This window comes from Anarrhichthys ocellatus, unplaced genomic scaffold (assembly GCF_004355925.1).
Source record: "Anarrhichthys ocellatus isolate YVR2014 unplaced genomic scaffold, GSC_Weel_1.0 scaffold262, whole genome shotgun sequence".
NCBI classification, from domain to species: domain Eukaryota; kingdom Metazoa; phylum Chordata; class Actinopteri; order Perciformes; family Anarhichadidae; genus Anarrhichthys; species Anarrhichthys ocellatus.
The window spans coordinates 75167-87666 of record NW_022280289.1 but is presented as its reverse complement, the minus strand read 5'-3'; the positions used below and the strand labels follow the sequence as shown (position 1 = coordinate 87666).

Genomic DNA, 12500 nt, shown 5'->3' with positions numbered 1-12500 from the left:
TTACGTGGTGGGAGTGTCAGACAGCATGTCGTCTGTTACGTGGTGAGAGTGTCAGACAGAATGTCGTCTGTTACGTGGTGAGAGTGTCAGACAGCATGTCGTCTGTTACGTGGTGAGAGTGTCAGACAGCATGTCGCGTGTTACGTGGTGGGAGTGTCAGACAGAATGTCGCCTGTTACGTGGTGGGAGTGTCAGACAGAATGTCGCCTGTTACGTGGTGGGAGTGTCAGACAGCATGTCGCCTGTTACGTGGTGGGAGTGTCAGACAGCATGTCGCCTGTTACGTGGTGAGAGTGTCAGACAGAATGTCGTCTGTTATGTGGTGAGAGTGTCAGACAGAATGTCGCCTGTTACGTGGTGGGAGTGTCAGACAGAATGTCGCCTGTTACGTGGTGAGAGTGTCAGACAGAATGTCGCCTGTTACGTGGTGGGAGTGTCAGACAGAATGTCGCCTGTTATGTGGTGAGAGTGTCAGACAGAATGTCGCCTGTTACGTGGTGAGAGTGTCAGACAGAATGTCGCCTGTTACGTGGTGAGAGTGTCAGACAGCATGTCGCCTGTTACGTGGTGGGAGTGTCAGACAGAATGTCGCCTGTTACGTGGTGGGAGTGTCAGACAGCATGTCGTCTGTTACGTGGTGAGAGTGTCAGACAGAATGTCGCCTGTTACGTGGTGAGAGTGTCAGACAGAATGTCGCCTGTTACGTGGTGGGAGTGTCAGACAGCATGTCGTCTGTTACGTGGTGAGTGTGTCAGACAGCATGTTGCCTGTTACGTGGTGGGAGTGTCAGACAGCATGTTGTCTGTTACGTGGTGGGGGTGTCAGACAGCATGTTGTCTGTTACGTGGTGGGGGTGTTAGACAGCAATAGTATTATTCAAACGTATTGTTCGGTTCGTAATGCGTACCGAACCGTGAGCCTCATACCGAACAGTCCAATAGAATATGTGTATTGTTACACCCCTTATATACTCAGCAAAAGACTTACTACAGACTGGTCCTCTTCAGGTGAGTCTTCCCCGTTGATCACCGGTAGGCCTGTGGGCTCACTGGTTGGCTGATCATCATCCACAGGAAGTGACATCACTTCCTGTGGATGATGATCAGGATCGGTGGAGATCTGGTTAACTTCTAACACCACCTCTGTCTGAAGACCGTCTGTGGTTTGATGGGGTGTCATCGGCAGCAGCGGGGGGGCGGGGCTGCTCTGGCCTGTGATTGGTCCGTGGAGCGGCTGGCTGATGATGACCAAAGGCACCTGAGGGTCTCCGCTGGCTCTGCGTCTGGATCTAGATTTGGATCTAGAAGAGTTGAGGATGGCCATGGCCAGAGCTGCAGGGTCGGCAGCTGATTGGTTGATGTCCAGAGAGGAGGCGGGTCCATCTGGGAGATTCAGGACGATGACAAACAGGAAATACCTTAAATTATTTTCTTGTTTTCTTCAGTTCTATTCCAATCTTTCTGATATAAAACCTTTTGCTCTGTCTCACCTGATGGTTTTATCTTATAAACAGTCTGTGTCTTCAGTTCACACTCCAAATGTCCCACTTTGTCCTTTAGAGCTTCATTTTCCGTCACTAAGCTCACACACAGCTCTCTGAAAACTCTGCAGATCTTACGAACAGCTTCTCTGGTCATCAGATGGAGGACAGCCGTCAGCTGATCCTGTAGATAAACAACAAGTTATGGCTATTATTTATTAATTATTAGATCAATAAATACATTATAAAGTCCATCTTTAATTATTGTTTCTACTTTATTATATTATTTATTAAATCAATAAATACATTATAAAGTCCATTTTTAATTATTGTTTCTACTTTATTATATAATTTATTAAATCAATAAATACATTATAAAGTCCATCTTTAATTATTGTTTCTACTTTATTATATTATTTATTAAATCAATAAATACATTATAAAGTCCATTTTTAATTATTGTTTCTACTTTATATTATTTATTAAATCAATAAATACATTATAAAGTCCATCTTTAATTAATGTTTCTACTTCATTATATTATTTATTAATTATTAGATCAATAAAGACATTATAAAGTCCATCTTTAATTATTGTTTCTACTTTATTATATTAATTATTAGAACAATAAAGACATTATAAAGTCCATCGTTATTCAATTTAAGTTACTTGAAATATCGTTTATGTGGTCTCGCGTGATTTTAACTCCCAGCAAAGCAGGAAGTGACGGTGGGCTTTTCATCTGAAGCTCTAAGCTCCCAGATAAACGTTTACATGTATGTGTATTTATTCATATATGTTAATATATATTGATGTATAACATGTAAATCTAAATACATGTCTTCATGTCCTCTCACCCGTCTCTCCTGTCCGTCCTCCGTCTCTCGGAGGAGAACAGAGACGACTGATTCCACCGCCGTCTCCATGATCAGCTCCGTCTGACACACGAACGTGTCGGTCCGCTCCATCACGGAGGATCTCTGGACCGGAAACGGACCGGTGTTCCGGGCCTCAGAGACGGTAGTCCTGTCCTGGGTCAGCCGTGTCTGTAACTGTCGGAGAAAGTCTGAAACACAAACAGTTTCGATCTTTGTATCCAATATGGCGCTCTGATTACATCCGGTTCACTGCCGAATACAGACCTTTCAATGTAAAAGTTTTGTGGACAGATGTGTCCAAACACACATCACACAGGACGTTTTATGTTTATCTGCGATTCGGTTTGTCTGGAGGCTCCTGGATCGGAATCTGGATCCAAATCTGGATCCGATCGATTGATTGAATGGAGAGTTCACAGTGTATCATTACATCCGTCTATTCAAACAATAAAGTTACACACTGTAATCCTTCATTATCTCACACACAACTACCAAAATTAAACAAAATGATATAACAATAAAATATAATTAATATGAATATTCCTTGAACTTCTATTTAAACAATGCAGTTACACAATGTGACCACCAGTTGGCAGCAAACACGATTCTACAAGTTTGAATTGAATAAAAATACCACAAAACATAACACAATATAAATAACAATAAGAATAAAACTACAACAAATACAAACTATATAAAAAAAAAATACACTTGAATCTCCAGGATAATGTGTTACTGTTACAGTAATAAGTAGTAGTTATCTTTTTTGTATTAAAATACACTTGCCACTTTACTGTTATTTGTTTGTTTACCATATTTTATTGTACATTTTAATATTTTTCTATGTTTAAATTATGTCTCGTATTATTGCGCTGTGTTTATAGTTTATTGTTTAGCACTATTCTCCTTGTATGTGTAAATAAACAGTTCTGAGATGAATTTAGGAACATTTAGATTGTTGCTCTTTAATTAATGAACACTTTCACCTTCATAACTCTTTCTCAGGATAAATCTATAAAGTATTTAAATGTTACACTCACTTGTGGATTGAACTACAGATGAGGAGACTCACTTTAAATTGGTTGAAAAACTGGTGACGTCATTATAAAATACAGAGAAACGTTAACAAAAGACGAGAATGACTTCATTCTTTTTAGCTGCTTGGGGCGAACATCAACGTTAGCTTTTTAACGTTAGCTGATGTTAGCTAGGCGGTAACTTTTACTGATGATATATATAACAAAAGATTTAAATGTTAGCATGACTGGATAGTGCAAATTTAAATGATATGTTGTTACTCAGAACTTGGTCCTGCCATGTTTTTGATATACGCGGGAAGGTGCGAGGGCCCGTACATTGCTGCTTGCAGCTTTAATCATTATTATTAGGACCTATTGAAATTCAAATGTTTATTATTATTATTATTATTATTCTATGTCTTTCAAGGGGAAAAGGAGGTGCTTGGGATACAAGTAAGATTTAGAAAATTGGCACGCAAGACAGTCGTTGCAAAAATTGCAGTCTGATTGGGGTGTCCAGCTGCGGTATGAAATATTGGCTCGATAGCGCCCCCTATTGAGTAGCCCCAACATTGGGTTTCACCTAGCTGTATGAAATTTGGTAGGTATGTGGATCGTGATGGGATGTACAAAAAATTGTAGTTATTCACTAAACCAAACAGGAAGTTGGACATTTTGAATTTTATGATGTTTTTGACCATTTCAAGGCGTCATACTTTAACAAACTCCTCCTGGAGATTTAACCTGATTGACTTCAGATTTGGTCAGTATGCTCTTGAGACCTTGGCAGTGAAAAGTTACTCAAAGATCAAATAGTTATCAAACTGGCGTGGCGGCAAAAACACATCATTCGCCATGAAACAGGAAGTTGTTGTAACTCGGCCATACATTATCTAATCTGCTCCAAATTTCTCATATGTCATAACATCCTGACCCGGAACACATCTATAAGACAACTTAGAATCATAGTAATAGCGCCACCTAGTGGCAACTGGAAGTTGTAAATTGTGAACTTTGACATCCTGCTCCTCACAGATTAATCAGATCCCTCTAAAATGTTGTCAGAACAGCCTTAAGACCTTGATAATGCTTCATTGTGAAGATTGTAAGAAGTTATTGAAGGGCGGCGACGTGGCGGCTCGGCAAATTTCGATCCTTCGCCATGAACGAATAAACTCATGTAAATCAACTCCACATCATCAGATCTTTACCAGATTTCACATGTTTGATTAGACTCCAGGCCTGAAGACATCTGCAGGCTAATTTTGAATCATAGTCATAGCGCCACCTACTGGTAACAGGAAGTTAAAGTCTTTATACTTTGGCTTGTTTCTCTTAGTAGGTAAATCAGATCAACATCAAATTACTTCCACACAAATATAAGAAGTTCATAATGCCAGTTCATGAAGCTTTTGATGTTTCGTCGAACGCCGTTGCCGTGGTGACGCAGTCTTCGCCGTGAAAAACGAAGGTGCTTTTGAGAGGCTACAAATGCTCGAAACATAAGTAAACTTGGCACACACATTTAAAGCCCCAAATGTAGTTACATGTTATGGTTTTAATGCTTCAGAGTGGCAATTCGGCTCGATAGCGCCCCCTACAAATTTTAGTTTCAATAGATTTACAAAATTTAGTTTTATGTCTGAAATCACAGCTGATCTCATGTTTAATGAGATGAGACAAATAACAAAAATCATTATTGAAGAAAAAAAGAAACTTTTCAGACTCAGTTGAACTCTGAAGTGTGTTTGTGCATATTTCAACATTTAATCTCCCTGGCTTCAAGCTCATTTACATAGACAGGTTTCACCACTGTATCCCAGAATGCTTTGTTTCAGTCTCATGTTACCGTTAACATCACAATAATTAACCAGCTCATTCACATCCATCAATAAATCAATACACTGCATTCATCAAGTCATTTCTTTCTGCAGACACTTATTCATCCACTGCCCTGAAAACTGACCTTCAGGTGACCTTCAGGTGACCTTCACATTTAATCAGAGGTGTAGTTGTCTGAGCAAATAAACCAAACAGTCTCAAATTAAACAACAACATCTCTGGTTGTCTAATGTGTCACAGCTCTGAACTGATTTGATCTGATCTAAACTGTGGTTAAACTGCGGTTAAACTGCGGTTAAACTGAGGTTAAACTGCGGTTGAACTGCGGTTGAACTGCAGATAATGGATGAGACCAAACCAACCAACAACGTGCCAAAATATTCTCATTTTAAAATAGTTATTTTTTCATCATAATAAAAGTTATTTTAAATATAAAAACATCATCACTTACTGTCTTTTTCTTCCACACACAGATTCACAGACTATTTTTTAAATATAAAAACATGTTTGATTGACAGATTTAGGTCATTTTTTTCACACAGATTTTATAAATAACTTGTTTCTCTTTACAGTGTTCTGCTACACAACTGTCAGACCTTAAAATACATCTGAATCTTTTCCAGTGGTCAGATATAAAAATATCCAGTAGAAAGACGACAGAAAGCTGTGCTACACCTTTACGGCCACGCCTCCCAGCGCTCTGATTGAACTGTTAGTTGTTGCTGTTGGCTGAAATCAATTGTTTTTCATGTTTTGTAAAAACTTGAATTTACTTATTTTACATCCTCATAAAGTGCTAAATAATAAATATAAATTAAAATGGTTAATCTCTCCACTGATTTTCTCACATTATTTCTTTGACAGTGTCTCAACATCTGGATCGAGACCCACATGAGGTCACTTCATTTATAAAACTATTCAGATAGATTTGTTAATAATATAAAATCCATCTCATGGATATTTGATTCATTTCTTTAGTTCTCTTTGATGCTGTATTTGTTTGTTTTATATTGATTCGTTTGATTAATAAATAATCAAAGGTACAAATTCATATATGCCAAAGTCATATTTCATGACTTATTTAACTGATTCATGATGTGTAAATGCTAACAGCTCTGGTGATATCTGGGGGAAGTTAACTGATGAATTTGATTCAACTTTATTGACTCTACTGCTGATTGAAGGCAGTGAAGGGTCAGCAGATACTGTCAATCAAACAATGAGAGAAAAACAGCAGTTTTTAACATGAAGGAGCTGTGGATGTGGTGGCCGTGGCCTGATCATCATCATCGTCCTCAATGACTATGTTTACATGCACACTAATATTCCACTATTATTCTGAATGTAATACGGCTCATGTCAGCATATTCTGTTTTGATCATCTGAATTTGGTTAATTTACGGGAGCGTTCTTTGGACGTGTGTTCAGCACATTCACAACATAAACATGACTTCCTGTTCTTCCTGTCTGAGTTTGTTCTTTTGAAGAACTGTGAAAAGAAAAGGTTGAAGAGTGACAACGAGGGAACACCACAGGAGCAAAATGACTGCACATTAACGGTTTAGGGACGAACGTCATGGGGGCATTTTATGTGAATGGGAAAATTAATGGAATACTCTTTTTCAACGGCCACGTTAACAGCTTAGTAGGAATAAGGACAACATGGTCATTGTTTTTGTGTGCTGTATTTCAGATGGCCGTGTCCCAGAACACCGTGGCGGTCTGTCCGGCGGCCGCCGCGGCGTATGGCGGAGGTTGCTTCCTCTTCCAGCTGGGCAGGATAGGAATGCTGTCCTGTTTACAAAGGTTCTTCTCCGGACGCTGACAAGCTTTAATCTCTCGACACAAAACTCTTTTCTTCTCAATCATCTCCATCATGGTGGCGTCTCCACAGAGCCACGGCATCTGGAATCAATCAATCAATCAATATATCAATCAATCAATACATCAATCCATCAATACATCAATCATCTCTATCATGTTGGCATCTCCACAGATCCATGGCATCTGGAATCAATTAATCAAGCTGTTGGAGCCATAATGTGGTTTTGTTGTTTTCTTATGTCTTTGAGGGAAACATGGGGTGTGTACACATGCAGTTCTGACATTGAACAGTGGGTGGCATATTAACCTAAAAGTGCATATATGTAAGTGCCTGGTAATGAGAAACAGGTGTGTGTGGACAGGAAGCTAACAGTTTTTGACCGTGTCAAGGTGTCGTGTCAAGGTGTCAAGGTATTGTGTCAATGTAACGTGTCAGCCGGCATGTGAGCTTGTAGTTTCAAGGTCTTATATTATCCTGTAAAGTATCCTGTATTCTGTTACGGTGTCAATATGCATTTGAATAAATGGATCAACGGATCTAAAGAAAGCGCATTGGACAGTAAAATGTTTGTGGAACACGCGTCCGAACAAGTTCTCCCGTTCGTCCCCCAGTGGCTTTAATATATAAAAATGGATATTTGTTAAAGTCACTACATTAAGTCAAAAACTGGCTTCATTTGAACTCGTATGGATCGTCGTTCGTTGGATTGACCAGTCGACATCGCTAGAGTGAACAGCTGATCGACAACGCTGGATTCAACAGCTGATAGACATCACTTGATTCAATAGCTGATCAATTAGACATCACTTGAATGTTGTGGTTGCTTTGAAATCTAATTGGACAACTGATCATCACTACCACCAAGCTACAATTTTGGACCAATGGACACTGAATGGTCAGAGGTATGTAGCGCTACCAACATGGCCGTGTTAAAAGTTGTGTGTAAACACTTTTATTTACGAGGGTAAATCCAATGCATTGGTTCCAACTTATAGGCCTAAATATAAGAGGAGTATGGGTGGTTTAATTTTGAATTGTATTTAATAAATAATGGATTCTGATATTAGTGTAAAGGTACAAAATCAAGGTTCTATTGTTAATGAGCCAACCGTGGCTGGAACACAGGTCAATCCCAGCACGGCCAATGGTGAAAAGGAAACACAATCTGTCAGTAAACGTCCTACTAAACTGACACAAAAGGTATTAATGGGTAAACGGGACAAGCTACAAAAGGTTCGGAAGGCCAAACTAAACAAAGCTTCTGACCTTAAAAGGACAATTCAAGACCTAATGCATGACAGAGAATATAAAACAGAGGTGCAATGCACTTTTGATAAATACACAACTCTTTGCAATGAAGCAAAGGAACAACATCAATCTCTGTCACAAATATTATCTCATGAAGAAAAAGACAAACATGAGATATGGTTCAAAGCAAAAATGTTGAGTGTTAATGATTTTACTGATGCTGTGAGTAAGTGGTTGTCTAATGCAGACATCTCTAAACCTGATGAAAATGATGATGCTTTTGAGAGTGAAGTCAAACCCAGTGACAGCATTTCCAATGTGGAAACAAATGTTTCTATTGAGAAATTGAGCAGAAAAAGTCACACCAGTTCAAGAACCAGCAAATCTTCTTCATCTGCACGGACTCAGATAGAGGCAGAGAGAGCAGCACTTGAAGCTCGCGCTGCAGCCTTAAAGGAGAAGCACAAGCTGGAGGAGCAATCGGAGTTGCTGAGAAAGAAAAAGGAAAGACTGGAGGTTGACACAGAAATGGCAGCGGTTGCTGCTAAATTAGCGGTATTTAAGGCCTCTGGTCACCAAGCTTTCTCAAACACACAATCAAATGGAATGGAATCATACTTTGAAAAAGGAGCAAGGTTAACGGAAGTCTCTACCACTCTCAGCCGACATGCCAAAGCATATCGACCAACATCTGTGGACTTGCAACAACAACCACCTATACAACAACAGTATGCATATAGGAATGCAACACATAACAGCACGGTCTGTCAACTGAAACCAGAAAATACATCACGCAAACCTCGCATGGATCATCCTCACGTGCAGCTAACAAATCCAGGTGTCATTCAGTCTCAACTTGCTCATAAAGGAAATTATGAAACATCAGCTCGCTGCAACCTACTGCAAAGGCAAAATGAAATAACAACATTGCTTATCCAACAACAGGCCTCTCATTTATTACCACCAAGAGAAATTCCATTTTTTGATGGGGATCCTCTGCAGTACAGAATGTTTATCAGAGCCTTTGAACATTGTGTGGAGAGTAAAGCAAGCAACAGAGGAGACTGTCTGTCTGTATTTTTTGGATAAGTACACAAGAGCTCAACCAAAAGAGCTGGTGCGTAGTTGTCAGCATATGGCTCCAGACAGAGGCTATGCTACAGCTAAGGATCTGCTACAGGAACACTTTGGGAATGAACACAAAGTTACTGCAGCATATATGGAGAAAGCATTCTGCTGGCCTTCAGTGAAGCCTGAGGATGTCAAATCTCTCCAAGCCTATGCCCTCTTTTTGCGTGAGTGTTGTAATGCAATGGAGGACCTACAGTACATGAAAGAACTGGATATGCCAACGAATATGAGAGCAGTGATTCTGAAGCTTCCATACAAGCTAAGAGAAAAATAGAGTCTCTGCATGTGAGCTACTGGAAAACCTAAATCACAATTTTGTTTGTGTTGCTCTCAAGGTCACACACTGTAGATGTGTCCGCGATTGGAAGAGAAGACACATTGGGACAACATTAACTTTCTTAAGGAAAATGGAATCTGTTTCGGCTGCCTTTGCATTGGGCATAGGAGCAAGGATTGCGATAAGCGCTTGACTTGCAAGGTGTGCAGCCTAAACCAACCCAGTGTTCTTCACATCTGCCAAAGAGAGAAAGTAGTCAACACAGACTCAAAAAGGCCAAAAGAACCATCATTGAGTAGCGCACATGTCTCTATACACACATGTAGTCATACAGGGGCCGGTAACAGTGATGGGATTCTATCCATCCTACCAATACAGGTGAAGTCCAATAACGGAGACAAAGTCATACAGACGTATGCTTTCCTAGATCCAGGCAGTACAGCAACATTTTGTTCTGAAAATCTGATGAGGCTTAATCTGAATGGACGGAAAACCCAAATCCACTTAAGAACCATGGGCTCAGGAGCAACAGTTTCCAGCTACATGTTGACTGATTTGGAGATTTCAAGTCTCACCGGGAAAAGATTCTATGATTTACCAGAGGTCTATACCCAGAAGAGGATGCCTGTAAGCACTGATAACCTCATCAAAAAAGAGGAGTTGGCAAAGTGGCCATACTTGGATGGTGTTGGTGCTCCTAGCATTCAAGCTGACGTGTTGTTGATAGGTACCAACGCCTCCAAAATGCTTGAGCCTTGGGAAGTAATCAACAGCCATGGAAACGGACCTTATGCCATTAGGACCCTATTGGGGTGGGTTATTAATGGTCCCGTTCAAGGATGCAGTGATGAGCGGTGTGAGAGTGGCTACCCCACTGCTACTGTTAACAGGATTTCCATACAATACCTGTAGGAATTGCTCAATAATCGGTACAACCATGATTTTAATGAAAGAACAGCAGAAGACAAAATGGAGATGTCAAGAAATGATGTGAAATTCATAACAATCATGAAACATCCAGTCAAGCTTCATGATGGGCACTATAGCTTGGACCTTCCCTTCAAAAGAGAAGAGGTCACGCTGCCAAACAATGTTGCCAAGCAGCGCATTCTTGGATTGAAGAGAAAGTTTGAAAGAAATGAGAAGTTCCATCAGGAATACACCAACTTTCTCAATGATGACATCAGTAAGAGGTATGCTGAACGTGTCCCTGAACATCAACTGATAACATACTTTTCTGACTGGAAAAGGTTGAAGAGGTCAGTTGCATGGATTCTGAAAATAACAAAGACTCTACTGGCAATGAGTCAAAAAAGGAAACAAATGAGTCATGAGGATACAGACATGATTGGCAACAAACGAACAGGAAATGCACTAAATGAAAGCTGTGTTAAGGGGACAAAGTTTGACTCCAGACGATCTTTCAGGAGCAGAAACATCTATCCTTCGCTTCACTCAGCAAGAAAGGTTCCACGAGGAATTGGCGTTGTCAACATCTGGCAAACGTGAAGTAAAAAAGGATAGCACCGTTTACAAGCTGGACCCGGTTCTGGAAGCTGTATTGCTTAGAGTTAGAGTTGGAGGGAGATTGAATAAGGCAGCCATGCCTGAGGAGACAAAACATACGGTCATCCTATCCAAAACCCAACATGTATCCACTACAATATTAAAGCAGATTCACAAACCAAGGTGGGCCATGATGGAAGAAACCATGTATTATGGATGAAGTACTGGATTACAAATGCTAATGCAGCAAGAAGACAGATCTTGTCCAACTGTGGCTTCAGTAAGCACCATAAAGGAAGAGTTCTCGAGACCTATCCTGACAGGAAAGGACTGGTGAGATCTGCACGAGTAAAAACCAAAACTAGCACGCTGGACAGGCCAGTGACCAAACTTTGGCTTCTACAAGAAGCTAAAATATACCAAAGTTATTAGTGACCTCTTACCCTTACGGGAATTTGGGGTTTTTGTTTGTTTTGTTTATTCATTTTATTATGGATTTATTGGCTCCATTATATAAATATCTATTGAATTGTTTATGCCCTCCTGCCATTAACAATTAGGGGCCAGTGCTTTCTTGAATCAATCAATCAATCAATCATCTCCATCATGGTGGTGTCTCCACAGAGCCACGGCATCTGGAATCAATCAATCAATACATCAATCAATCAATACATCAATCCATCAATACATCAATACATCAATCATCTCTATCATGTTGGCATCTCCACAGATCCATGGCATCTGGAATCAATTAAGTAATCAATCAATATCTTCTTGTGTCATTCGCCAGCATTCAGAACCATACAATAGGGTGGATAAACCACAGCTCTGATAGAATTCGAGTTTGGTCTTGATGGTGTACTGCTGTGAGCTTCATATGTTATTCAGTAGCCTTATCGAGACGATTCTTGAAGTCTTCATCTGTGCCCCCATTGTGTCTGACAGTGCTGCCCAAATATGTGAACTCGTCAGTTTTGGGTAGATCTTCTCCGTTAACCTGAATTGGTGAGGGATTTGGAATGTTCAGAGTCAACTCTTCTTTTTTCTTTTTGCTGAACTTCAGGCCAATCTTCTGACCAAAATCACTGAGGGGGGATGTTTTCTCCTGCATGTGCCGATGAGTATGTGAAAGAAGAGAAAGATCATCTGCATAGTCTAGATCAGGGGTATTCAATTAAAATTCCAAAAGGTCCAGATTGAGAAAATCTCCTCGGGCAAAGGTCCGGAACATTACAATAATATCTAACTTGCGCTATTTAGTGCTATATATATATATATATATATATATATATAT

The 12500-nt window shown here is 40.0% G+C and overlaps 2 protein-coding genes across 3 annotated transcripts in view; both read right to left on the bottom strand.

Moving 5' to 3' along the window:
- LOC116401162 (zinc finger protein 239-like) overlaps window positions 1–3645 on the bottom strand; it is a 5972-nt gene extending 2327 nt beyond the window's left edge. Inside the window, exons 1-3 of the mRNA XM_031879433.1 lie at window positions 2338–3645; window positions 1490–1664; window positions 988–1382 (exon numbers count right to left, since the gene is read on the bottom strand). Coding sequence (XP_031735293.1) covers window positions 988–1382; window positions 1490–1664; window positions 2338–2448 — 681 coding nt within the window. The 5' untranslated portion in view covers window positions 2449–3645. The remainder of the gene's footprint in view (window positions 1–987; window positions 1383–1489; window positions 1665–2337) is intronic.
- Window positions 3646–5707: 2062 nt separating this feature from the next.
- Window positions 5708–12500, bottom strand: part of nyap2a (neuronal tyrosine-phosphorylated phosphoinositide-3-kinase adaptor 2a) — a 19791-nt gene continuing 12998 nt past the window's right edge. The window contains exon 6 of one of the 2 annotated variants that reach the window (XM_031879435.1): window positions 5708–7124. In XM_031879435.1, coding sequence (XP_031735295.1) covers window positions 6909–7124 — 216 coding nt within the window. In that variant the 3' untranslated portion in view covers window positions 5708–6908. Of the gene's footprint in view, window positions 11842–12500 lie in introns of both variants that reach the window. The other variant, XM_031879436.1, reaches the window with a different exon arrangement.